Below are 27,999 nucleotides of genomic sequence, written 5' to 3'. Positions count from 1 at the left end.
CCCCCACCGCAACCAGCCCACCCCCCTCGGCCACCCGCCCCTGACTCCACTCTCGCCGCGCTCTCGCACTGCACAGTCGGGAACAGAGGCACGGAATGGACACGGAAGGGAGCCAGAGCAGCCTGTCCTCCGCGGACTCCCCCCACGATCCCTGGTAAAAAGAAAAAACAAAAAAACAAATAAAAAAAACCTCCCCTCCGATCTCTCGCCCTGCTCGCTCCGGTTCGTCCACTGCCCCGACAGCGACCCGGGAGTTGATGATCAGGCTGCCGGAGCTCGGAGACAAAAGACGGCGTGCTTTTTTTCTGTTGTGCTCTCGCTGCGCCGCGCCGCGCCGGACTTGTGTCATTGTCGCCCTGCCGGAGTGCAGCGGACCGCGCGCCCCCGTCCTGCTCCGTGCGCTACGAGAGACGGGACAGTCCCGATATATTTGCAACTTTTCTAATCCGTACCAAAAAGAAGTGTACGTCTTAAAGCTGGAATAACGGCCCGACCCGACGTGAAAGTAGACCTGTACTGCCAACATGGCCGATTCTCTTTTACTTAAGTCTTCTTTTTTAATTTTATTGTATCTTACCTGGGATGCCGTTTCTCATTATTTCTCTCATTTTCCCTCCCTAGCAAAATGTTCATTGGCGGCCTCAGTTGGCAGACGACACAAGGTGAGCCGTCCATTACAACCGCGATGTACTTTGCAAAGTCTGAAAGGTGGATGTGATGGCGATCTGTTTTTATTGTTATTAATACTTATGTTTTTTTAAATTGCAAAGATGTAACGTGTTATTTGCTAACCGTTTTGGAGATGTATTAGAAATCTCCCGTGGTGATGTGAAAGAAAGTAGATGTGGGACTGAACTGCTGAAATCAAAAGCGGTCATTGAACTAAGGATCACTGTGCGGAGATTTCCAAGTGTGCTGGATTGAAACAAACAGTGGAGCCGGAGGGAGGGGATTAGCTCACTGTAAATTGATTTAGCACACTTTATGCTGTAGATATTGTTCAATGCATGTGTGTGTGGCTGAATAAGCGAACAGATACTGACATGGGATAAAAGGCGTGAGTTTACATCTTTTTAGTAAGACGGAGATCTCCAGTTTTGGGCAGCGAAAACTTAGTAGATAAAATAGCGCCCCGGGAATTTGTTTTTTCTTTTTTTGTTACTCTTTTGTTAGAGCAGGTTCTGGATCCTGTGTTTGGTGTGTTTAGTCTTCCTTTTATCCCGTTAAACATTGCAGTACAATAGGGCAGGGTGCACATCATAACAGTACAAAGCCGAAGAAGCCACGCTTAACTGGAGATACCTTATGTTTTGTTTTGATGTTTGTATGAAGGCGGCATCGATGCTTTGTTCATCCGCGACATCGGCCGGTGTGTTTAGTACAGATCTACGGCTTATGCTGTCATATTTGTCCGCTGCGATGACTGCGGGTTATCGACGGCAATTTGGGGTTGTCAGCCCTGTACAACCGTAAACTTCCCAAAATTCACATAAAAGATTAATAAGGCGACGCATTTATTGCCACCCATCAGTGTGGACACTTCAAAACAATGTAGTTATTTTTCTTTCCATTTCTTTTAGAGGGTTTGAAGGAGTACTTTTGCAAGTTCGGTGAGGTGAAGGAGTGCATGGTGATGCGGGATCCGGTTACGAAGCGCTCGAGGTGAGAGGAGCTCGCTGCGCGGCCCCCAGTCCCCCACCGCGCCGCCGCCGCTTGTTTGTTTGTTTCTCAGAAGTGCAGCTGCAACATGCAAAAAAATAACTTTCGCATGGTTTATTTTACTGTTAATCCCGCAGGGGGTTCGGCTTTGTCACCTACGTCGACCAGGCCGGTGTGGATAAAGTTTTGGCACAGACCAGGCATGAGCTGGATTCTAAAACCGTGAGTTGCAGTATCTTTGCCTTTTTTGTTGGCTATATTCGAATATTTCCCACCTCAGCAAAAATAAATACTTTTATAAGATTTGTAGGCAATACGGAATAACAGGAGCGCCACAAACAGAGACGATTATTTAAATTAAGAAAGGCACGAAATTTAGGTGGAAATGTTATATATGCCAGCTGTTGGAGGAACTCTCACTGGGAATTGTGAAAAATGTTAATGAATTAGTTATGATGTATAAAAGATGTACTGAGTAAGTACTTTTGCCAAGGTTTCTTAATGCAACTCGAAGATCGGGGAACGTTCTCGACAGCGACACAAGACTTCTGTTTACTTCTTGTCTTTTATATTATTATTATGATGATTATTTTCCACTGTCAGTTTAACAAGCTGCTGAAAGGAAATTGTCAAATAAATAACACTGGGGGAAATGTTAGCGCTCTTTCAAGCCCCCCCCCCACGCCTCTCCCTCCGACCGTGAGGCTGTCAGGAGCGCGCGACATAAAAGCGTTCGGTGTTCATCTCCATGGTAACCTGGGGACCCAGACGGGGCGGCTCCCCGTTACAACTTCAGCAGTTGGCTTTGCGGGCCGCTTGACCAAGTGCTTCCCACCCTACAGCATAAGTACTGTGGTGCTTATATGATAAAACAATGAAGAAGAAAAAGACTTAAGCTTGGAAAAAAGCTACTTACTAAAAACTAAAAATTAACTGCGCTTACATAAAAATATATGTATTTCCAAGTGGAAAGTAACTTTTGGAAAAAGTAGACTGTATGTTCTGTCTGTTGTTTTATTAATAGCAGAGAAATTTAAGCAAAACTTGTCAGAACTGTTTTCATGGTTTCCAAAATGTGAATCTGACCCTTTTCTTTGTTTAAGTTCTGTCTGTAGTTTTATGATAGGGGAACTGGAAGAAAATAATACATTGTTACATGCAGTTGACGTCATTGTCACAGATTAAAGCAACAAACTGCCATACATTTTGACATTTATTACTTTTATTTAAAGTGATGCATGTCTGTGGTTAACGTGTGTAGTGGCTTTGCACTGTGAGTATCTTTTAGATTGTTGAATTAACTCAGATGAAGTACCTGTTTAAGGGTAGAGCGATGAAGGCCCTCCTGGGACATGAATGAAGCCTTTGTCAGATGTGCAGGGCTGCGTATAACACAGTCCTTCAGCTGATAGGAAGTGAACCGGCTCCCGGTGGACGTGAAGTCCTCTGAGGTCGAGCTGAGCGAGTTTTGCCTCCCTCAGCCCTGTTTTCCTAACCTCACAGCAGAGTCTTCTGGGGAGGGGGGCAGTCTGTCCGCATGTTGTGTGTGTGCATATCTTTGTCAGTGATGATGAATGTGGGTGTGTCCAGGGACAATGCTGCCAGTTTGTCACCATGGGGACGAGAGAGCTGCTTTACTGCCGCCCCCCCCCCCCAACCACCTAAATCAGGAGGTCAAACGCAAGGAGAGATGACTGTTGTGTGTGTGTGTGTGCGCATGCAGGAACAAAATAGGGTCTCTGGCTGTTTCATTTTACTTATTTCTTCTGTTTTTTTATTTGCTTAGAGGTGGAAGCTGTCACACATCTGTCCCTCAACATTTTAGGTGAAGGAGGGCAGAATTAGAGGTCAGGGGAACCAGACGTGTAGGGATTAGAACTGATGGGCCTGGACATAAGAGATGCAAAGAGATGAGGATGAAGCGCAGTAGTAAGGGAGACAGAGCAAGGGAACTAAAAAGGGGAGAGGCAGAGGAAGGGAACTAAAAAGGGGGGAGGCAGAGGAAGGGGACTAAAAAGGGGAGAGGCAGAAGAAGGGGACTAAAAAGGGGAGAGGCAGAGGAAGGGGACTAAAAATGGGGGAGGCAGAGGAAGGGGACTAAAAATGGGAGAGGCAGAGGAAGGGGCCTAAAAATGGGAGAGGCAGAGGAAGGGGACTAAAAATGGGAGAGGCAGAGGAAGGGGACTAAAAAGGGGGGAGGCAGAGGAAGGGGACTAAAAAGGGGGGAGGCAGAGGAAGGGGACTAAAAAGGGGGGAGGCAGAGGAAGGGGACTAAAAAGGGGGGAGGCAGAGGAAGGGGACTAAAAAGGGGGAGGCAGAGGAAGGGGACTAAAAAGGGGGAGGCAGAGGAAGGGGACTAAAAAGGGGGAGGCAGAGGAAGGGGACTAAAAAGGGGGAGGCAGAGGAAGGGGACTAAAAAGGGGGGAGGCAGAGGAAGGGGACTAAAAAGGGGGGAGGCAGAGGAAGGGGACTAAAAAGGGGGGAGGCAGAGGAAGGGGACTAAAAAGGGGGGAGGCAGAGGAAGGGGACTAAAAAGGGGGGAGGCAGAGGAAGGGGACTAAAAAGGGGGGAGGCAGAGGAAGGGGACTAAAGGGGAGAGGCAGAGGAAGGGGACTAAAAAGGGGAGAGGCAGAGGAAGGGGACTAAAAAGGGGAGAGGCAGAGGAAGGGGACTAAAAAGGGGGAGGCTGAGGAAGGGAGCTAAAGAAAGGGGGGGATGCAGAGGGAGGGATCAAAAAAGAAAACCTGATGACTGGCAGAAGTGGTGTGTGTGTCAAAGCGGTTCCTCTCCAGCTGCTGCTGAGACGTCGCGCGGCAATGTCAGTCACTGGGGGTGCCATTGTCATCGATGCCACGCGGGACTTTTGTCTCCATGATGACTTCCCTGGTGATCCAGAGCGATTGGGAACATAAACAGGCGCGTACGTGCCGTCATCAAAGTTCGCCACCTCTCCTGGCAGGTACCTTTTCGACATGCCAACTCGGAACACCCCCTGCCTCTGGTTTGGAAAGAGATGGTTCTTGCTGACGGAATTAATCAGAAGGAAACGGGGTCTTAGTTCATGCATGTCAGCACTAGCATGTTGAACACCAGTAATTAATGTGCGCTTGTTAAAGACGAGTGGGGGTGTATCGCTTTCAGAGATCTCCCCGTTTCCACTCGAGTCTGTGGTCTCAAGCACTCGCTTTCCATTGAGGGCTGCAAAGTCGATCAAGCATTTGCCCTGGGAGGTAATTCAGCTCTCGGCGGAATAAAATGCAAGCTTTTAGCTGCTCTGATGACTTTTCATTCAAAGTGAACCTACAGTTCTTGCCCAGTTCTAACAGCTGGGTGTTTTGCTTGAATAGTTTAAGTTAAGGAGCATGTTTAACAAAGCTTCAGTAGAGCCCTTCCTGGGGATTGAAGCCCAGGACCTTCAGGTTAGGTGGCCATGTTCTTAACTACCACTTACCTGCTGTGCTGATTGGCTACTTGGAATGAAGGGGGTGTGTCACTTTAATGGGTGCCGGCGGGTGTCGTTGAAGTAGCTTTGTTGTCTCCTTCCAGCCCACAGTATTCAAATCCAGGTATGACAGAGTAGGTGCCTGAAAGGTGAAAAACTTGGCATTTATGTTTAAGTAGGATATTTAAAGGGCTGACCCATCTAAGTGCCATATCTAAGGGGTACCTTACCCCTGGAGCGCTAGGCTGAACTGCAGCTTTAGCGGGATGGCAAGGCTTCCTCCCTGACCTTCTCCAGGCTGCCAGGTAATTGGAGAGATGTGGAGGGGCTCCCCCGTGGGAACAGATAGGACACCCAGCGCGACGGCTGACTGAAGCGGCTCCGGGGGCCACAGTGGGCAAAAACATGAAAGGGCAACTCTGAGAAGCTCTGCCTGCTGAATGGGAGGCAGCGCGGAAGAGTCAATTAAAAACAGATCCGGTCTCGCGACAGAACAAAGCCTCGGTTCAAAAAATGACATTTCCATATTGTGATGTCTCGAGCTACATGTGCATCCAATATTATATTTTTGGGGTGTGGTCTGTATGAGGACCATACATAAAGCACGGATCTGAAAATAAAGGGAAAATAAAACAGATTTTCACAGGTGGAAAACCACAGCTTCCTGTATGTGTTCTCCACTTTGTCGCCCAGTTAGCTGCTTTTTTTAACGAAGTCTTTCCCAAACAGCAGGCAGCTGTGCGTCATTAAGCCATGTACACATATATGTGTGTGGGTGCACGTATGTGTGCATGTGTGAGTGAGACTGTTAGCTTCTTTTTTTCGTAGAGCTCTTCATAACAAACACAGCGCCCGTATACCGAACGAACGTGAGCAGGAAATCGAGCAATCCGTTTTCTCGCATTGTGCAAAAAAAAAGCAAAAAGCGAGTGTCATTGTCAGCCGTGATGCTGATGGGCTTCGCAGGTACGCACTGGTACCTGCAAGTGCTGCACACACCCTCCACTATTAAAGAAAAAACCTGAAGTGTGCGTTTTTTTATGTGCCAGTAATGAAACACAAACCAGCAGCCTTTACTGTCAGGATGGAACTTGACTCGGACGCTTTTCATAGGGTTACGTTTTCCAAAGCGGAGCAGCCTGTTTTCGGGCCCTGCCCCATGAATAACAGCGCCAGGTGTTCCTGCTAGCCGTCCAGAAGAAAAGCTAGGAGGAGAAAAGGCTTCAGAGTAAATGAGGAGCATTAATTCAGCCAAACTGTGGAGTTACATCTCCGGTAGATAAACAGATTCTCTTGTTCATCCCCGGGACAGCCGCGTTCATAAAATCATAGAAATGAAGAAAAATGTTGTTATAACTTGCTGTCAAGTGACTTTTGGTGGCAGACGGTGCTAGAGTGTGGTTGAATAGTGGCCTGTTTTCCTCTTCATCTTGAAAATATAACAGGGATATTCCTCATACACAGGACAATTTGGTGGGAAGGCTTTTGGTCTGGACTCTGCTCAAGGCAGATGTCAGCACTGATCATTTTTGCATTATGGCATTTTGGCCTTGTTTTTTTTTTCTTTCTTTCTTTCTTTCTTTCTTTCTTTTTTTAATCTGCCAGGCCATTAAAAAGACTTGCTTGATACTTGAGGATCTCAACTCCTGCCAGGATCTTCAGACAAAGTTTGACATTTAATTTGTCTCTGTGTTAGAGATTTATAAAGGTTTGTAAAGCTTGAATTAGATCTTTGAGGCTGTTCTTTTAGTGCAGGAATCGATCAGTGCTTGTCGCAGGCACATTATACGTATATTTATTGATGTGTTTGGGGTGCGGAAACTGTCACAGTGAGGCACAGTCTTCATAACTGTTTTTTTTTTTATTAAATGTTATCCGGTGACTAAAAACATACTACAACAAAGCTTGATATGCTATTAGAGGTTCAAGACGGCCAAACCCTATAGCAGGGGGGCAGATCTGGCTCTGAAAAATGGAAAGTTGTTCCAAAAGAAGGAGCAGCATGCATGAAAGTGCCCAGCGATGTGGCGCCGGCTGCTCTGGGCCAAACGCGACGTGGCCCCGTTCTGGGTGCCCGATATCACGGGCCCTCAGTCCACTCACAGCCCGCAGCCCGTCTGTGGAGATTAGCCCCGCTCTGCTGACGAGGCCAAGCCGAGTTGGGGGGGGGAGGAAGGGGAGAGATGCCCAACCCAGTCTGTAATTAGCATACATCCCGAAAGCAGCTAATCGGATTCAAGGAAACAAACTGGACTACACTTCCGAGGTATCGATGGGAGTAAGCTGTTGGCCTGAGCAGGCGCCCGTGTGTGTGCGTGTGTGTGTGTGTGTGTGGGCCGTAAATGTGGTAAAATCCGTAACTTTTTAGCATGTGGGGACATTTTTTCAGGTCTCCACAATATATACCTCAATTTTATAAAAAAATCTGTGACAACAATCAAAAACCTAAAAAAAGTGTCAAAAGTCTTATGTTTTGTTTGGTTACTTGTTGTTAAGGTTAGGGCTGGGCAGGGGTTAAGGTCGTTATGTTGGGATTAGAGTTGTTCCCATAGAAATCAATGGAGAGTCCCCACAAAGATAAGAATTCAAGTGTGTGTGTGTGTGTGTGTGTGTGTGTGTGTGTGTGTGTGTGTGTGTGTGTGTGTGTGTGTGTGTGTGAGAGAGAGAGAGAGAGATTGTACCTGGCCAGCCAGCCTCGATTAGCCTCACACAGCCACACACGGACTGGATCAGGGTGTGGCCCAGTTTCATCTGTTTTGTGTCTCTCTTGTCCTGTTGTTCAAATTCAAATTTAATAAATTCAGAATTAATTTGCCAGTAACTTTGCTGTTACCGCTTATGCTCAAATGATGTCCTGGTGTATATTATTTATAGTTACTATGTTGATATCCTCTTTTTGCGTTTGTCTAATTGAAGAAGTGCATTTTTCCTCTTGATCTGAACCACTGGTATGAACTCTTGACTAGCAGTGATTTGGAGAGACCCCCACTGAGGGATTCGGTCCAGCACTGACGGCACCCCTCCCAGGTCCCCCGGTCCAGTCAGGTGGTCCGTCTAGTTGTTCACATTGTTTGTTTTCGGGTCCCTCTGTCTGCATTGGGCTCAGATGCTGTTTTTTTCGTTGCGTCAGGCTTACGGTTGGTGTCAGAGGCCCCTGCCTTTCAGCTGGGCCATCTGTTTGTGTCCCCCCCCCCCCCCCCCCATCTCCTTAATTAATGAAATTAGGGGGGTTCCCTGCTGGGTGGAAACTCTATGCAGACAATTGTACCCTGGCAGATTTTTTTTGTTTTAAACTTGAATAGTTTTTCCTTTTTTATTAAACCACAGTATCGCTACAACTGAACCCTCTCTCCTCACGTCAGAGCAGACGGCCGGCCTCTTCTTCACGCAGGGTGGGGGGGGGTGTTCACTGTTCCGGAAAGTTCTGAAACGCTGCTGCCTGACGTCAAAAACAGCAGTGTTAGAGAAGAGTAAAGACTGCTATCAGTTATTTTCAGGTGTCAGGACACCCGAATAATGTCATTGGGACCCCCCTCCCCATATGCTGACCCCGTGTCTCCCTGTCTGTCATTTTTTCTGAGTAAGTTTTCATCTGGGGACCAGGTTGCTGGCCCTGGGGGCTGCGTTGATAGCATAGATCTACACAGCCAGCTAGCTGTGGTGTTCCACAGCAGGCAGCCTAGTATAGATCTGTTTCTATATCTAGAACTGCACAGTAGATGCCGGCAGTGTAGCTAATGCCAGAGAGATGAAGTGGAACATCTTACTATGATGAGCAGTCTGTGATAGAAGAACTAGTATTTCATAGTGGCTGTGTCCGGCCGTGTTGTGAGCAGGGGCTAACGGAGCCTTTTTAGAAGTGCGCGGTGATGGTTTAGTCCCTCCTGTGCCGCAGCATAAGATTCGGCACGAGCCGTCCTCGCTCGCGTCCCCATGGCGCACGGCCGAGCCGAGGAGGAAATGCCTTCAGTCCTGCCCGGCGCCGCCTAGTTAAATTGCCGCGTCGTTCCGTTTGAGAGGAGAGGAGAGGAAAACAAAACGCCGGCCGGCATCCCCAGAGCGGCCGATCGCCACGGTCAGTTCCCGGGATGCGCGTTCTAGGCCGACAGGCGTTTGTGTCCGCAGGTGCCGTCTGAGGACAGCATCTGCATGTGCCTCTGGGGGGGGGGGGCAAAATGGCCCCCACACGAGTGAGCGTGGAGGTCTGCAAGGAAGGTGACAGAAACAAACAGATAAAAACAAACACAACAGGGCCCCGGCTGCGGCTGTTGTCTGGGAGATCGCCATCTGTTCCTACTTTCTGGAAGATCTTTTCTCTCCCTTTTTCACTCTCTCTCTCCATCCACTGTGGTGCTGGTGATATGAATTTTCGATTTAGCCCTTTAGCACAGGGGGTGATGCATGGGGGGGGGGGGCATAGCTAGGAGAGCCCACCCTGCCACGGAGATTAGTGAGAATGGCCGCCTCGCGTTGACAGATCAGCCTCCATAACCAAAGGGCCGCATGCATGCTTTGGCTGTCTTGTGGGCTCCTAAGGTTATGCTGAAGGTTAGACTGAATTCCTCGCCGCCTTTCCCAAGGTGCGTCTGCGTGGATTAGATACTTTCACCAATATGAAGACGTGAGCCAGAAGATTTTCTAAGGTGACAGAAATCGCTACAGCATCTAATAATTTAAATCTGGTTTTTCCGACAGCGTCAATCTACACACGACATTTGCCGCGACTCTAATGTGTGATTTTGTTTTCCAGCCGCTTGTTTTTCCTTCAGTGTCGAGATCGACGTCTATCTGTAACATTGACTTATGTCGCCTTGTTTAGCGGTTAAGCACAATATGTCTGCAAAGGGACTGTGTTCAGTTTTCTTGCTGCGTAGAATAGTGTAGCATCCTCAGGAGCAGAGACCGCTCCCGTAGGAACTTAATAGCAGGTACTGTCTTGTTTGTTCTGCCAGAATTCATTTTTACAGCATCGTGGGGATTGGTTGGTGGGCTGGTAGGAGTGGGGAGGCAGTGGCCCACTTTACTGCCTTATACATCTGGAATGTGTTGTGTAGCACATGCCACAACAGAGGAAGAGGTGCTAGTCAGCATTTGTATTCAGGCTTCTGATTGGCTCTCACCCGCCTGGCCCGGTCAGGTGGCGTTGTGGTTGGAGTAGAGCTAAGATGGGCAGATAAGTTGGTAAGTTCTTCCCCGGCACCATTCCTGAGCCGTGCGTAAAAATAACGGTGGGGAATTTCCCCAACATAGTCTGCATCCCCCTTTGCATGGGTTTGGGTCAGATGCCCCGTGCCCCCAGCAACCTGACCGCAGACCCGCATCAGAAGGGGCGGGTTCTGGGCAGTGCAGTGAGTGGCGGCTCGCTTGGTCCTATCGGAGGCCGGTAGCGGATCACAGTGGATCCCTGGGCTCTCCATGCCTGGTCTGTCCCTTTCCATTACATTTGGGCCTCAGGTGGAGCTGACAGCCCCGCTTGTCTCCTCCCCCTGCAGCACCATCTCCGTCTTGCTCTAATCTGAACACAGAGCAGAGGCTGGATAATCACTCGTCTTGGCCTTACGCTACTTATCTAGGCCTTTAGATTAGAATTTTGGAGTGATAAGACAGTAAACAATGCCAAAAGAAGAGGACATTTTTGGGTTATTGATCCTTTTAAATCTGTCTTCATTTGTACAATTACATATTAAAGTAAATTATTAATTTACTATGCATTTCATGTCATAATGTGTTTTTATTTTATTATTCATTCTTTTAAAAAGTATTTTTCAACCAAGGAATTCGATTCTGAAGTCCAGTGGCCTGTACTACGAAGCGGGGTTACTGGCTTATCCGGGTAACTTGTCGGATTTAAGGTACCACAGTTTTTAAATGGACTTATTATTCATTCACTTACATTTTACCCAGACTACCTTAAATCCGACAAGTTACCCCGATAAGACAGTAACCCTGCTTTGTAGTACAGGCCACTGGTTAATTCGAGCCATTGTTTACTTTTTATGCAGCTCTGTAGCTATAGGAAGCAAGCAGTTTTTTTTTGTTATTTTTTCACTTGCCATTGTGCTGTTTAAATTGCAGTATGATTTGATTTCCAGCCAGAGACGGATCTGATGGTAAATGCCTTCTCCTCCAGCTGATTTAAGATTAGCTCACCTCAGATTACTCAGATTACCTACCTAACCAGAGTTTGTCGTCAGTGTAACAATAACCCATAAGATTTTCAGTCCCACAAGGTCAATTCAAATTCTTTTTTTGTGTGTGTGCAACTGGAAACAGGAAGACACTTGTCTGCCTTTTGTGAATCCAGATTTTGAGTTTCAGGGAGCAATGATGTTCTGAAATGAGCAAATGTTCTTTAAACTCTGTTAAGCTTCTTAAGCTCAAGACTAACAGGGGAGATTCATTTGGAGAGCTAGTTGTGATGTGAGCCATTGTATTTCTATGTTTAAATGTTTCACTGATATCACACTTTAGATATCCAGGATTTTAGGATGAAATAGATGTAGATCGCGGCTCAGATTGGCAGGCTGTGGTTTTTGGCCAAGAAGGTGGTTGCGGTTCTCCTGGTCTTTGACTGGTTCTGATTCCCCAGCCTCTCTTTCTTCATTGCAGATCGACCCAAAGGTGGCGTTTCCCCGGAGAGCTCAGCCCAAGGTGAGTCGGTCAGCTGATCCGTCGCCTTGAGTCCCCCTCATCTCCAGCAGTGTGAACCCTGGCTCCCTAATGAGATGAGGATGCAGGACCCCACATGTCCTATAGCTGTTGTAATGGGACTGGATTATTTCCACTTCTGACTCCCCTGGTGTAATTCATTGTAATTCAGTTGTAATGGTGTAATTGTCCCACTTCCACACCTACATCATAATGTGCCCAGCTGCTTTCTGTCTGATGGCCATAATCCTGGACAATATCACGGCGTTTGATACAGGTCTGCTGTGTCCTGTGTTCTCTACAGTCACTTAAGCAAAGCATTAACAGAGCTTAGCCATGTCCCTCACTGCCTGTCCGTATTAAACGGCAGAAGCGCTGTCATATCAGTTATACAGTACTGTGCAAAAGTCTTAGGCACTGAAAGAAATTGTTCAAAACTGTGTATCTGGGTTGTAAGTGCATATTTCCTCAAAAAAAGCACAAGTTAGCATTAGAACGCATAAATTAACAGTAACACAAATTGGCAAGAATTTCTTTCCTCCAGTGAGTTGCTGATATTTAGCTCGATAGCTGGATGAACACACGGCTTTGGTTCCCGAACATCTCTTCAGGGGCACCTCAGCCGTTGCATGTAATCGTTAAATTTCTCCACCAGCTCAATTAATTAATTTAACTTCATTTGTTAAATAACTCAATGAGGTATTGATTAGCCAAGCAAGGTGTGCTAATGCTTGAGTCAACAAACTGATGAGCGTATTGGATGGGTGCCGCAAATGCCGGGTCGACTTTAGGAGAGGGTTTGAAATGGCAAAGCTGACACAGACATAAAATCATAGCTTTATACAAACATGAGGATCAATTAAACATAATTTTCTTTGACTGCTTCAGACTTTTGCACAGTACTCTATGTAAAAATAGTCGATCCTTCTGCATCGCAGCTTTCCCCATCGCGGTATCCATGTATGTCGGGGTCTGCATAAACTAAATGGGAAATTAAATGGGATTTTTTTTGAGAGTTTTGTGAAAGCCGCAGACAAACCCACAGATAGTTTACTAACTCATCAATGCATAAATTACTATAAATGCATAATGCTGGTTTGGAGGATGCCAAGCGTGTTTACGGCAGCCTCTCACTTCATATCTCGCAGTGATCTGTGCATCTTGAACTTCTCATATCTTGCCGTATGATTTCAATGCCCTAAACTGCTAAAATCCAAAACTCTTTGCTTAGCTCTATCTGCATGCTCGCTTGCCTCCCCAAGGGGACCAAAAATTTTTACGCGGTTTTTCCAGATCGCGGGGGGGGAACTGCACCTCTAACCCCTGTGGTGTGGAAGGGTCGACTGTGGTATAAAGTTCACTTTCATGATGGTGTCCTCGCGTGTTCCTCCACACCCCTGTGGAGATGGTATGCTGGGTGTGTACTCCGGAGGGCTATTTCCACACCGGATTGCGAAGGTCGGGGATTATTGGGGGGGGGAGCTGTTCTCAGCACTGCTGGGGCCCTTGTGAGGTGGAGACTTGCAAAATGCACGTCAAAGTGACCCAGCATCTGTCTCACTCCTCTCCCCCTCTTCCCCGCCGCCCCCCCCCCCCCTTCCCCATCTGGGCCCTTCAGATGGTAACCCGAACCAAGAAGATCTTCGTGGGGGGACTGTCCGTAAACACCACCATCGAGGACGTGAAGCAGTATTTCGACCAGTTCGGAAAGGTAAAAGGAGGGCATGTTGGTCCTCAGGAGACATTTTCACATGGTTTTTCTTTTTTTTCTTTTTTTTGGTGTAAACATTCTGCTGAATTTCACGCTTAACTACTTGTACGTGTGTGGTCTTCATTTCCTGCTGAACCTGTAAAAGGCGCCAGGGAGCTGAATTGTTGGTTAAATGGAGCCTGGCCGTCAGTGTCAGCAGCAAAGCAGACCGTGTACGGTTATGTAACGCTCCGCGGCCCTGGGGTCTGGGAAGGTGTGAAGGGAGCGAGCATGATGAGCATCGCAGGGAACATTAACGCGTCGCTGACGTAGGGTTTCACTAGAAAGTGGCACTTTTTGGGACTTATGATTTTGGTCACTGGGAAGTCTTTGTACTTGGTGTTGCTTGGAGGATACTGTTGCTGACATTCGGTACGTTTGACTGTGAAATTAGCGTGGTGGTACAATTTTCTTGGTAAATTGTTTAGTTTCATGTTTCATTCCAAACGTTTCTGGATACAGTGACACTGTAGGCACCCCTCCCCAGAACAAAAATGCCCAGGATACCTCCTACAGAAGTGTATTCTGTGAGGAAACACGGTGGGGGTTACTAATGGATATAAACTGATACATGGCTATTTGGGGGGGGGGGGGTTGGTCATACTGCTCGGGGCGATGAAGATGTAGCTCTCATGGGGAGGTAGGCTTTGCTTTTCAACAGAAGTGTGGCACTTTCCTCTCCAGTCCTCTGCAGTGCCACAGTGGAGAGTGATTTAAGTTCGTTAGTAGCTTTTTTTTTTTTTTTTTTTTTTTTTTGACGTCAATCAGTGTGCTCTAAATTGATAAGGGGGCGGAGACTGAATCTTGGAAGAACAGGCGAGAAACTAAGGGAGGGAGGCTGGGAAAGACGGCATAATAAGGCATTCGTGCTGTTGTGTGTTGGGGGGCAGAAAATGTGATTGGGAGGGAGATTTCTCTGAGGGAAAGAGGGAGTGAAAAGGCGGCGGATTTGGGCAGATGCAAATATTGAGTGTTAGACAAGGGAGATGGAAGAGTTTAGATGGAGAAGAGGGAGGGACAGAGAGAAGGGTGGAAGAGATGAGCAAAGTTGGGAATTGAATCAGCGATGGGGTGGCGGGGGGGGGGGGGGGGACGACCGGGAGCATGGGGAAGCCTGTGGTTGCCTGGAGAGTGGTTGCTAGGAGAGGGAGAGAGGGGGGGAAAGTTTCACAGGAGTATGGAAGGTGGTGAAGAGAGGGGGAGGGGATTATCAGAATCTGAACTAATCTGATGTAACAGCTGCTCCAGCTCTACCAGCTCTCTGTGCGCCACACACACACACACAGACACTTGCCCTCTACCCCCTGTCAACCTGTTGCTGTGGTGACCCAATGTCCCTATTGTCCATATGTAATTCTTTGGCAGGGTGTGTGTGTGTGTGTGTGTGTGTGTGTGTGTGTGTGTGTGTGTGTGTGTGTGTGTGTGTGAACAGTATCGTGTGGGGGGTTGCCTCTAACGACAGAACCGGCCGCCATGTGGTTTAGCCCGCGGATCAAACTCGCCGTCCTGTCTGCGAGAATCTGCCCCGCAAGGGTCCCTGTTGACTCTCAAAGCGCAAAGCGAAGGGACTCGGCCCTGTGTTTGTGAAGCTGAGGACTGAAGTTCCTGGCCGAGTTCGTGGAGGGCGGGGCAGCAGTAGGAGGTCCTCCGACCGACTAAGGGAGAGCAAAGCGATGGGGAGGAGGATGGGCGGGATGGAGAGCCTGGCAGGGAGTGGGAGCAGAGAGGAGGGAACAAGATGGAGGACTGGGCTCTCCAGCTGCTCCTTCGATGTCACAAAAGGCATCTTCACAATGAAGTTAGGAAATTAAAGACCGTACAGCATCCCTGGCTCTCCAACAGCCAGCAAGTAATGGTTATTTCCATTCTTGTTTTCAGACAGAATTTACTGTCCATTTAGTCTGATCTGTATTTGACTGTTGTTTGTTGACATACGTTTGACTCTGTACTTTTTCTAGCCTGATTTCTTGTGCAAAGTTTGAAGCTAAAGTGTTCTGGAACTTTCTGGATAAACTTTTGAGCCATTTGGCAATTCGCCTTGTGACTGTAAATGCGCCACTTTTTGTAGAAGAGGTGTTATTATTGTGCAGTAGATTCTTTTGTTGTTTTAATGTTATCATTTAGTCTAGATGATTGTTTCCAAATCATCTAAATTCATGCAGCCTTGCATGTACATTTTTTTTTTTATCTTTACATTTTGTGGCATTTACCCAGAGGGGTACAGCTTCAGGGGCCGTAGCAAAGGTCTTCTTTCAGGTGACTCAATCGTTTTTTTGTCATCTCATCTCCCGGAGAGCCGTGTTTCAATGTGGCCAGTGACGGCCCTCTTCCCGTGGGGCTTTAAACAAGGCCTCCGTTCTCACAATACAGAGACAGGAGCTGAACCCCCCTCCCGCTTCACCCCAAGCAGTCATTGTTTTCTAGCCCAACGTGAAGGAACGGCCAACCAATGGCGCGCTGAGCGTGGCATGTGGCCTTGGGGCGCTGGCCAATGCCTTCGCAAGCCTCTGAGAACCACCAACTGCTGCCATTTCCTCGGGGGCTCGGGGCAACTTGTGGACGGCAGAAGGCGGCACTGGGTGAAAGTCCACCACAGGACGCTGTGGTTGAACCCTCACGGCAGGTGAACAACAAAGCTCATTTTCTCCTGGGAATGAGGAGCCCGATGCGGCCTCAGGAATCAGGGACAGCCCAATGTAAAATGGGAACTTTGCATGTCACCTAGGACAAGCGCATCTGCTAAGCAAATGCTCACCTGATGTTTTTTCCACCACGACCTGTAGCTAATTCACTCTCAGCCTTGTTTTTCTTGCCCTCAGTGCTAAAGAAATAGATCTAGTGGTTCATATGCTCATGTGCTAAACTATTGTGCTATTGGTGGAAACTCCTCTCCGGAGAAGCTCTTATAGGTCAGGTTATGTTTGTGCAAATGTCGCATGCTGGTGAATTCTGGGTGACTGCTCTCTGAAGGTTGCCTGGGGAATCCCTTGAAAGCTGGAAGGAGAATTGAGATCTGTAGAAAATCACGTTCTACTGAACTTGGCGGAGATTGTCTAGATGTGCTTAAGAAATACCTGCTTACCTTTTAAGCAACTGTTTTATCTTGGATTTTTATGCCAGCATTATGGACTTGAAGATACTCTTAAGACACGAGACTGGATTCATGGCCCCTTTAAGATTTTTTAGTTACTTGGACCGGCGCTGACAAATCTTTCCAAAATCCCCAATGTGCTGTATTTGCCATAGCGGTGGCCTCATCCAACCACCGTCAGCATTGTCGAGAGAATGGTCTGGGGCTCCCCCAGGTCTTTTCTGCCAAAATTTCTGTGCTACCGTCGCCCCCCACCTCCCACCCTGCTGGCACACCGTCGCCCCACCGATTCCTCAGGCAGACTGGCGGCGGGATCGTAAGCCCCGGGGCAGTGGGAACGGGGGTTCGGTCTGACTGGCTGGTGAGGCACCATGGAAACGGCCCCCCTTTCTGGGACCCTATCCCTCCCAACCCAACCCCCCCCCCATCATTGAGGTGCTGTGGCTCTTTCAGCTGCCCGAAATGGAGCTAATCCAGGTGCGGTACAGTACAGCCCTGATGAGCGAGAAAGCGAGGGAGATAGAGCGAGAGAGGAACGGACGCATGACTTTCAGCTTCAGCCAGGCGTGGACTCCCTATTAAGGAGACTCACTGGAGTCTTTGTCTGCTGTCCTGTTTAGAATGAGAGAACAATGAAGAGAGGAAGAAGGGAGAATTAAAGATGATGACGGAGAGTGAGGCTGAGTCACTTATGAGCAGATGTATTTGAGCTATTCGCCCAGCTGCTCCGAGGTTGAAGAAGCTGTGATTCAAGTGTCTCCTGTCAAGGCCAAGCAGGCCAGCAAGGTCAAGGCAGTGTAGCGATGCCTTGAAGGCAGACATTGAGGTTGCGGGTGGATGATGCCACCTGTTGGTTTCAGAGGCGGGTTCGGTTGCGTTCATGACCTGACTGGAAGGGCAGCAATGTGCCAACGTGGACCTGGGGGTCCGAACATAACCAGCTCAACAGGTTCTTGCCTTGTCATTTGGAGACGATGACTGTGAGTGTGGACGTGTGTGAGAGATGAAGATTAATGTGAAAGCAGAGTTTGTTTGTGGCTTGCAAGTTTTTCCCAGCGACCACATGGAATTTTTATCCATTCTTCCCTCTACGGTTCAGCAGTGCAGTCTAACCGCCTCCTTTCAGAGTTCATTAGCAAACGTGTCCTGGAACTTGACCCCTTTAACCTTTAGGGTCCGATCTATGCACTTGGTTGCCATGGTGCTTGTGGCCATTTTGTTTTTTAGGCTTTGGAAAGCACAATATGTTGGGGTATTAATTCCGTGGGCACTGAAAGGATGGGCGGCAGGAAGGAGACAGACCGGAGGTGTGAGCGGGAAAAGCGCCGTTCCTCCTTCTCCATCCCGTTTCTTCATCCCTCCTTCTTGGCCGTTCCCTGCCGGCGCCGTATCTCCTAACCGACTCTCGCTTTTCTCCCTCCCCATAAAAACTGCCCCCTTTGCAGTCCCAGTACCCCCAGGCGTCTCCCTGCGCTCCGCTGTCCTGCCCTCCCCATCCCTCCCTCCTGCCTCGCTCTGTCTCTCTTTGTCTTTCTTTCCCCCTCTCTTTCTCTTTGTCTCTCGCTCTCTCGTGTCCTATTCATGAAGGGAGAAGGAGGAAAACGCTCCTAATTGAAATTCTTTGCACGGTATCCATGGGAACGGTAAACTTGGTGGAAAGTGGAAGAGAGGGCGGCGAGTTTGTGAAAAGATTACCCCAGCCCCCGTCCCCCCCATGCCCTGCTAGCGAGAGGGGGACGGAGAGGAAGAAAGACATTCAGGTCTGTTTAACTTTCCGCAGCGCTGAGATGAAGCGCGGCCTGTTAGTTTCGGCCATCTTAATTCCATGTTTCTCTCCCCCTCGTGGCCTCCCTGCTTCTCTCCTTCCCTCCCCTTCAGTTTTCTCTGCCTACCCCCCCACCTTCCCTCTTAGATGTGTCTCTCCTCTCTGTCTCCATCTGTCGCACCCCACCACCACCCTGACCCCCCTGGTAAAGAGGAGGTGACCACGGCAGGACAATGCAGCATGGAGTCACGTAACAAAATGAGCCCCATCTTCTAACTCTGACTCTCTCTCTCTCTCTCTCCTTTCGTTCTCTCCTGCCCCCCGCAGGTTGACGACGCCATGCTCATGTTTGACAAAACCACCAACAGACACCGAGGTGAGTCTGCACGACCCCCTCCTCCTCCACTCCACCCCTTACCGACCCCCCCCCCGCCCAATGTGAGAGACTCTGTCCCAGACTAGAGCGGGGCCCAAGGAACTGAGCTGCCCCTTCATGAATCTGACTTACGGGGCTGTTTTCAGAGGGGGGTGTGACACCATGCCGGACGGCCCACTTGCGGAGGAGTTTTGTGGTCTCAGAGATGGCAGCCCAGGGACCCCCCCTGCATGTTTTTACAGTATCCCAAGCCCTGATAAAAACTGTTTTGATTATTTCTAGAGCATACATTACTTAAAACAATTTCACATACTGCCTTTGCGTAACACATACGAAAAACTTAACTTAAAAACTTAAAAAAATTGAATGATTAAGAGAATAAAAGCTTTCCTTTACTGCTTATGCTCTTGATATGTAGCGTTATGCCCCCCCCACGCAGGACCTGACCTTCCACCTCCATCCCCTGTCCCTTGTCCCTCCCCCCGGTCTTATGTCCCTGGACAAGCAGGGGCTGCTGAGGTGAGGGAATCGGAATGAGGCCACGCTAATTAGCGAGCCAGCTAATCGGGGCTCAGGATAAACCCTCCCTAAGCCTCCCGAGTTCAGCCCCGCCCCCACTCCACCCCCACCCCCCTGGCCTGTTCGGTTACTGAGCGATCGATCGTGACACCCAAGCCTGCATTGGCTAAATCCCACAGTCCAGAGGATGTTGGGGATGGGGGGGGAAAAGGAGGCCAGCAGGGACTAAGAAAGAAGGGGGTGGGGCCACAGGGGGGCGGGGGGCTACAGGACAGGTGCGTTGGGCAGGGATCCCAGGACTGCAGGGCAAGCCTTCATAGACCAGCGACCTAGTTAGCATTTTTCTGTCTAGGTTGTTCATTTATTACATTCAAAATCATTAACAAGCGTGCCATTCAGGAATGCAGCCCAGTGGGGGAGACAGCCTGCTACCGTACCGGCTCAAATCCACATTAAGCTTTTTGGGTGTTTGGACACATAGAAGAACAGCAGGATACAAAAGCAGAAACAGATCATCCTGCTTCAGACCGAATCGCATCTCCAACCGTACCCCATCCTGTCTGACCTCGACCTCCCCCCGTACCCGGTGCTGCCTTCCAGCCCCGGCTGCCTGATCCGGCCTCTTCCATAGCCCTGCTCTCCTATGCCCTGTTCTCGCCTATCCTGTCCTCATCCGGGTCTTCTATGCCCCTTGGATGGTGTAGGAGGGTCACATGGCTGCGCCTCGAGGTTCACCCGTGCTTCTTCGCACTTTAGGGTTTGGATTTGTGACCTTCGAGAACGAGGACGTGGTGGAGAAAGTGTGCGAGATCCATTTCCACGAGATCAACAACAAGATGGTGGGTTCAGGTGCCTCTGTACGGTGGTGTCAAGGTTCTCGTGTTCTGGTGAATGTAGTGGTGTGTGTGTGTGTGTTTGATATTATTATATCATGGGGACCAGATTAACCCCACAATGTGATAAAACCTGCAACTTTTTACCTAGTGGGGACACAAGGATAACCTGAACTTTATAAAAATTTGTGAATGCAATCAAAAAAACTGAAAAAAAGTTGAATATTTTGTTTGGTTACTCGTGGTTAAGGTTAAGACTGGGTAGGACTGGGATTAGGGTTATGATCATAGAAATGAATGGAGAGTCCCCATAAAGATATGAATACATAGACATACATGCATGTGTGTGTGTGTATGTGTATGTATGTTTTTGTATGTGTGGGGGGGGGGGAGCGGGGGTAGTTCCTAATGCTCTTGTCCTAAATGTCAGTGCTGTATTTGTGTTTATGGTTCAAATGGAGACACCAAAGCATTTCCCTTCCATTTAGGTGGAATGTAAGAAGGCCCAGCCAAAGGAAGTGATGTCACCGACAGGCTCGGCGAGGAGCCGCTCCAGGGTGATGCCCTATGGCATGGACGCCTTCATGCTGGGGATTGGCATGCTGGGTGAGATGTGCCTCTCGCACGCTCCCAGAATCCTCCACGGCATCCTCACATTTCACCTGCTCACTGGAGGACCTAGTCTGTAGGGATAGCCAGCCTGACTGAGCACGCCCAGTCAGTATTTACAGCTGCGCCGGGGAGCATCATAATTGCCTGGCAACTGCGCGGGTCTTCTGCTATTTCTGTTATTGGGATGAGCTCATCTTGAGACTCCTGAAACGGGGCAGCTGCCTTGCAGTTCTGAAGATCCCCCTGCCCATTTCTCAGTATTGCGAGGGGTTCGGCGCGCCAGTAGCAATTAATGAAGCCGGTCATGGTGAGGAACTCCGCAGTTGCCATCTGCTGGTTGGTGTCAGGAACTGCAGTTCTCTCAAAACCATTCGACCGAGAGCTACTGAGAAACCCACTAAGACTCGAGACCTTCTAACCCTTGGACATAAACCGTTACCTCGCATTTATGAAACACTGAAGTGCCTTTTGACAAATTTGTACTGCATGTGATCTGTCTTTGTGTTGCACTGCGAAATAAATAAGGTTCTCAGCTTCTCCGCAGCTGTGCTGGTTCAGTGTTAATTTTTGCACTTTGAGCCCTGGGTTTGGGCCTCCTTGATCTGACCTGATGCTAACGCTGATGTGTCTTCTGTTCCCTACAGGTTACCCAGGGTTCCAAGCGGCCACTTACGCCAGCCGCGGCTACACAGGCATCACCCCCGGGTACACCTATCAGTTTCCAGGTGAGTGTCCACCCCAACGCCAACCTCTGTCATCTTCAGAGGACACCGCCGATCCTCACAGAATGTTTTGCTGGTCTTTAACCTGCAGGAACACGTACAGGTCAGGGGCCAGATGATGAAAAATGCCAGCTTAACAAGTGAAGTTGGTTGAGACAGGGTCTTGTGATCTGGTGGTTTCACAATGAACAGGAAAAGATACATTTCTTTGTGGCGTAATCCTTCATTTTTGTGTCTGGCCATGTCTCCCTCTTACCCAAAACGCATTGCAAAGAGATTTGGGTAGATCTATGCAGTGGAAGTTCATTTCCCATACGACGGTCGTCGAGTGGGACAGAAATGGACATTTAACATTTAGCTCAGCAATACAGGGTGTTTTTGGTACAGGTCAGAAAGGCAATAAGTTGTGATTGGAGTATGATTGAATGAAATTCAGTTGTGTTGGAGAAAAAAGATACTAAATATAGATCTTCTACAATTTTTAAAAAAAAAAAAGTTTATAATGGACGACCCATGTCTTAATGCTTTTAGTCAGTTAGACCAACTAGCTCTCTTAAAAGCAACAAGCATGTGTCCTGAACACAGGCATGCATTTTGCCTAGTGGGGGGTGTGGTTGTAGGAAGGACCTGTTAGCATAGATTTCAGTGTTAAGCTGTTGACATTCTGCCCCCCCCCCCCTGGTGTGGACTGTGCCATCGTGCATGGGGGGTCACAGAATAGGGGGTTTACAGAGGCACCCCCACAGTGTGCTGTGCCCCCAAAGTGACCCCGGCCGCTTGCATGTTTCACCCTCCTGCCACGTGGGTGGAGTCATCCTGTGGAGGAGGGACATGCCCCCCCCCAACCCCAAAAAAGGAGAGTGCAGCTGGTCTCCCTTGTCAGGTTGTTAACGGGAAGTTCTGAAGAACCCATTTTAAATGGGTCCAGTTTCTCCTGATGCAAAGGGCCCAACAGCTTGGAAGCAGTTTGAAACTTAAAACCCGGCGGCCTCAGCTCTCTTCCTGTCCTGCATCAGGTGACCCCAGGCATGGCTTAGCAGATGACGCACGTGTGCACACACACGTACATACCCCCCTGGCTGCTTGTAAATTTCAGGGAGTGGAGGATTGGTGCCGTGTCCCTGTCTTGTATGCGCTCTGTGGGTTGTACGCGCCCGTGTGTGTGTATCGGTGGGTGGGTGGGTGTGTGTGTCGGTGGGTGTGGTGTATCATTGTGCAGCTGACAGAAGGTCTAATCCATTATTTTCAGCAACCATCCTTCACAGTGTATCATTTGCTTTTCTGTCACTTCTGGCCCCTTCTTTGTCCCTAAAATGATCTGATTGTGAGACTTGTGGGACTTCCTGTGCCTTAATCCCATCTAACCACTGTGTTGACCTCTCCTGCTTCCTAACGCCCTTCCCTGTCCAGCGTCCGTGTGTGTGTGTGTGTGTGTGTGTGTGTGTGTGTGTGTGCACGCGCTTGCACTGTTTCTCTTAGACCTGCAGATGGCGTGTGTTTAAAAATCGCTCTGACATTTCTGTTCTAGAATTCCATTTAGAGAGGACCCCCCTTCTGACATCATCCCACCCCCCCGAGATCACAGGTCAGTTCCTCCTCTACTGAGGTTTACAAGCAGCACTTGATCTGTCCATCTGTGTGGCTTGGCACGACGGCGCCCCCGGTGGCCCCGTCCAGATAATAGGCTGGTCCCTTTTCGAAGGTGCCAGTTCTGGCTTCGGACATGCAGAAGCGGCTCTGAAATGAGGCCTAGTTGCTGAGCCTGTGTAATTCATGATTATTGTTTGTATCTAACTGAATTTACCATGTTGTTCTGGAAATTTAAATTTAGCGTTATACCATTTGTTCAGTTATTGGCTTTGAGTCGAACGAATATCAGTTTAAAGTTTGACTGAGGCTTAATCACAAAACGGGTCTGTAACCAGTCCACATACGCTTGGAATCTGAAAGCTGGACAGGTACACGCTGGGTAACCTGTCTGCACTTAAATATTAGTTACCCTTTGCTAGACTAGCAGTGCAGATTGTTTTCCTGAACACTAGCGTTGTTCCTGTTCCTTAAACTGTCCCAGGTTGCCTTGGGGTTCTGGCTCGCTGATGTTTGGGGGAATGTTCTGGTTCATTTGCTGAGTGTCAGTAAACCTTTTATCCCCCCCCCACACCCTTTCATCCTCAGCCATTCCACTGACGGCATACGGACCAATGGCTGCGGCTGCAGCCGCGGCGGTAGTTCGAGGTACGTGTTCAGGTGGGGGTCGGGGTGGGGGTGGGCTCGCATGGGGGGTCTGGGATGCCTGCAAGGGCGACATGGAGGTTACTGCTGGTACCTCCCTTAGCACTTGGGTGGTATTCCAGCTGAATGGTCACGGAATGTTTCGGGAAAAAAAGATAACAGCCATCCACCATTCATTCATCATCCCTCATTCATTCATCAACCCAGCTTCATCCAATTCAGGGTCCCCCGTGGTGAAAATTAATGGAAAATATAGAATATAAATATTATTTGTGTACTCAATGGTTTGCTCTCTATACTAGCATGTGCTCTGTATTTAAAGTCCTCTCTGTCCTGACAGGCTCCACCCCATCCCGCACAGCAGGGTTTCTGGGCACTAGCAGCCCTGGACCAATGGCAGACCTGTATGCAGCAGCCAATCAGGACTCTGGAGTCAGCAGTTACATCAGCGCCGCAAGCCCGGCACCCAGCACCGGATTTGGCCCCGGCCTTGGGGTACGATTTTGTTCTTGCATGACTGGAACTCGGAGTTGACTCTGGAGGCGTCCGCTGGGTGTCTGAGCCCCAGAGCACTGTGGCCCATGCTGGGTGTCTGAGCCCCAGAGCGCTGTGGCCCATGCTGGGTGTCCACTTCCGGCTCCACAGTCTGTTGGGTGTCCTGCCACCTGTGGGGATAAGACGGCTCTTCCCTGTGTCCTGTAATCTCACCTTCTTCTGAAGCATAAGAAGCCAGCTTAGCTGCATCTCCCAAACTGTGTTAAAATCCTTTGAAGAGTATGAGCTGCATCCAGGCTAGACCTGACAGGAAATCACTTAATTCCTAGTTTGGGTCTCAGTCCTCTTTGATGGAGGAACCAACAAACAGTCAGTGCCTTTAATGGGAACGCCCTCTTACCTTCTATGTCCAGCGGAGTGGAGATGTTATGTTTTGCTCACGATTAATTAAATATAAATATGTGTGGTATAAAAATTAAAAATCATGAGTGACTGCTACTTGATATTTGTTTTAAAATCACCTTGAAGGTTGTTTGGATGTTATCTACGCCGTGCGCAGATGCTTCAACAAGCCCCAACTTGACAAGGTGATAATTGGCTGGCAAGTCTAACTGCACGCACTTGCTGTGGGTTTAATTTGAACCACAGGGCAGCCCTTGGGGTTTACTTCTGAATCACCAGCACATTGAGTTGTGCACCCCCTGCTGGGGAGGCGCTGTCCCTGCACATCCTTATGTATGTTCTCCTCCCAGGGTCCTCTGATTGCTACGGCCTTCACCAACGGCTACCACTGAAGAAGGTGAGTCTGTCGTGTTCTCCAGACGGCTGCTCCTTGTGCACGGCCGGGCACGGTGAACGGTCCCCTTGCCTCATTGTGAGTGTGAGCCTCCAGCCGTGTTTCCGGGTGCGTTTTCTTAACCCAGCAATTCCATCTGTCTTTCTGAAGGGTCTCCTGTGTGGAACATCAGAGAAGTAAATGCTGCTTTGAGCCAGTGAGAAACGTTGGGTGTCTTCATTATGGCACACCCCGAAAGGCCACGCCAGCTGTCACATGACCTCCCCCCACCCCTCACTCTGCCCCACCCCCAGTTCTACCCAATGGCAGAAGAGCTTTTCCCACTTCCTGTTTCCTCTACTAACATCACTACCTGCATAACATCCCTTGTTCACATCCTCACCTACGTAGGTTTAATCTGTTTTTAAGGTGGCCAGTCTGCCACATCAACTTTGTTCGAGCGAACAAAAAAACATGGAACAAAAAAGTTTTTTGTTTTTTTTTTTAAAAAAGATTGTAATTTTATTTAGAAGAGAAGCACCTGCTTTTGTTGTTGCAGTTTTCCTTTGTTTTTGTTATTGTTGACGAAGTGTAAGTTAACGGTTTTTATGTCTGGATTGTCGCTTTGGGTTCACTTGACGACCTTTGTCATAAATTTGAACCGGCATCATGATGTCACACGGAGGAGAGGGAGAGAATATTTTGCAGAGAGGATGAACGTGTTTCTCCGGTCAGAATACCAGGCATGTTCGGGGCTGCGGCTCCCATTTTCGTGAGCTTGGGCGTCTGTCTCAGTGTTAGGTTCGTGATGAATTTTAACGCAGAAGCAAGAAAATAAACAGAAATCAAAAATCATTTTTTTAACAAAATGACAAAAATGTATATTTTGGTAGTTTTTAAGCAAAAAAACCATTTGTAATATTAATAATAGTAATAATAACCGAGAAGGTATTTTTCCGTAATTGGTTTTAAACGATGTTTATTTCTTCCTGTAAGATAATGTACATACAGCTTAGTCGTCGGTGATCTCATGAAATGTTGGGGTTTATTTTTTTGGACGGGCCTTTTATTTAAGGTGTTTTTATTTTTTATTTTTAAGGTTTCGTTGCACCTTGAGACTCAAAATCCAGGAAAGTCTGTCATCAGAATATCACACTAAGCAAAAGCCCAGGCTTTCGGGGGGGGGGGGTACCATAAATTATCACTGGATAGAAATCTTTCATGCGAAATTATGTTTCAAGCGGTCATCCAGAAATTGAACAGACCTTCCCATTGTTTGCGATTTGTTTTCCAGGGACTGTCGCCAAAGGCCAGGGATCCTGGTGCTCGAAGGGTTAAGAGATTTCTCCCCATAACTTTGCAGGGAGAAAGACTCCCTCGCATTCCCCACAGTCCAACGCTGCTTGCTGCTGTAGCCCATTTAGAAAAAGCTACTTCTCGTTTTGAACAATCCGGCGTTGCCATTCCGCCTCTCATCACTGGGTCTCCCCGTGGTCTCGGCTCGCGTCCCAGCCGGGTCTCAGAGCCTCAGAAGGCGCCACACAAACTCATGAGAGACGAGACGGGGGGGAGTAATTCCGTGGCGGTCTTAGTGATTTTCAGAAAATTGGTATATATTGCGCAGTTTTCTTCAGTTGTGTTGTTTGTTTTATTACGTTTTTGCGGAATCACTTATGGTAACTATCACTGATTAAAGGAGAAATGAAGGATCCGTTAACATACCAGCATTCCCTGTGAGAACTTTCCTTAAGCCTCTGTCTAGTTCTCTGGCTAAATCCTTCCTCTTCAAGATTTTCATAGGTGGCATGTGTGTTTGTGTGTGTGTGTGTGCGCCTGCGTGCGTGTTTCACGTAAACGTGAAGGGTGTGTGGGTTTACAGGCTTGGGGGGATTCATATGAATTTCAACTGCCATCCAGGTTTGGTACTGAAACTCCTACGACAGTGTAGGAAGGGTAGACAAAAGCGGGATTTAAAGCTGCTTCCATAGGCAGAGAAACTGGGGAGACTTCAGATCCCCCATAAAGAGCACAAACCCCAGTCCCTCGGGCAAACACTACAGTCAGTACATCATTTTTCGCATTAAGGCCGAATGCAGTCAAAACATTTTCAGGGCAAAACACTGTCAGAAATTTCATATCTTGTGGCAAATATCGGCTGCAGCATCGCTATTGAAAGTCTGACCGGAATCTGAATGGCGGTAGTACATTCCAGAAGGGTGGCTCGCGCATTATTCAGCTGAGATAGAGGTGCTCATCCCCAGTACTCTGGCCACCGTTCGCGTCACATGACCTGCAGTGAGGCCTGACATTGGCTGATAGGAGGCCGCCACCCCCGATGGATTCCAGACAAACAGTGAGAATGGCTGTGAGGGTGCTGTTATCATTACAGGCAGAAAGTGTACTGAAGCAAGAACAGGGAGTCAATTTGGGCACAAAAATATATTCCATAACAACTGTGTGTTTGTAGTGCTTCTGTGTTTACTGATGGAAACCCTTCTCTCACCTCCAAACGCTGTATAAACGGTCTACCTCCTACACTGATTGTTGGAGATGGAGGCTGCATGTGACTACTGTTTGACACAAACACTGTAGCTATTTAACCAACGAGTGAGCAATAAGTTATTTTTTATCTGAAGTAATAACAATGGTGACAGGAATACTGAGAAAGACCAAGGGGCATTAAAACCTCTATAACGTTATGTTTGGAGAAAAAGGGTGTTTTCTTTCCAGGCGTTTTTTTTTTTTTTGTTTTGTTTTTTGAAACTTTGTTTATGATTAAAGTGTCCGTATGTTCGGTTGCTGTTGTGTTTCGGTTTTTCCTTTTTGTGCGGTGGGGGGTGGGGGGGGGGGGGCACATGGTCACGCCAACAGATTCGAAAGCTTCGGCTCTGATGCCGAGAGGCGATGTTTTACTTTCACAAGCGGCGTGCCAGCGGGGGTTTTCGATTCCTCAGTCTTCCTCCTTTCGTTTTATTTATTTTATGTTCCTGTTTTGTTTTCTTCTTCCTCTGGAAATTTTGACTTAAAAAATTCCTAATAAATTATTTTAAAACGTTCCCGTCTCCCGTGTGCTTCTCTGG

The 27,999-nt window shown here is 48.3% G+C and overlaps 1 protein-coding gene across 3 annotated transcripts; it reads left to right on the top strand.

Moving 5' to 3' along the window:
• The first annotated feature begins 17 nt into the window (after positions 1–17).
• Positions 18–27,974, top strand: LOC111842193 (RNA-binding protein Musashi homolog 1). Of its 3 annotated transcripts, XM_023808559.2 has the most exons (16): positions 18–154; positions 622–662; positions 1,581–1,662; positions 1,797–1,881; positions 11,711–11,752; positions 13,368–13,460; positions 18,683–18,731; positions 20,007–20,089; positions 20,572–20,689; positions 21,340–21,420; positions 22,946–23,002; positions 23,593–23,652; positions 23,990–24,144; positions 24,673–24,731; positions 24,897–24,943; positions 25,091–27,974. In XM_023808559.2, exons 1-15 carry the CDS (start codon positions 96–98, stop codon positions 24,904–24,906), a joined length of 1,074 nt encoding a protein of 357 aa, XP_023664327.1. In that variant the 5' UTR covers positions 18–95; the 3' UTR covers positions 24,907–24,943; positions 25,091–27,974. The 3 variants fall into 3 exon arrangements, 2 of the variants coding, with proteins under 2 accessions (XP_023664327.1, XP_072570323.1); XM_072714222.1 differs by lacking the exon at positions 24,673–24,731; XR_011992344.1 differs by lacking the exons at positions 24,673–24,731; positions 24,897–24,943; positions 25,091–27,974 and having other exon boundaries at positions 21,509–23,002; positions 23,990–24,015.
• Positions 27,975–27,999: the final 25 nt, after the last annotated feature.

The sequence above is a fragment of the Paramormyrops kingsleyae genome, chromosome 7, assembly GCF_048594095.1.
Source record: "Paramormyrops kingsleyae isolate MSU_618 chromosome 7, PKINGS_0.4, whole genome shotgun sequence".
Classification (NCBI taxonomy): Eukaryota; Metazoa; Chordata; class Actinopteri; order Osteoglossiformes; family Mormyridae; genus Paramormyrops; species Paramormyrops kingsleyae.
Note: the sequence above shows the minus strand (reverse complement) of the source record. Positions and strands in the feature narration are given on the sequence as shown.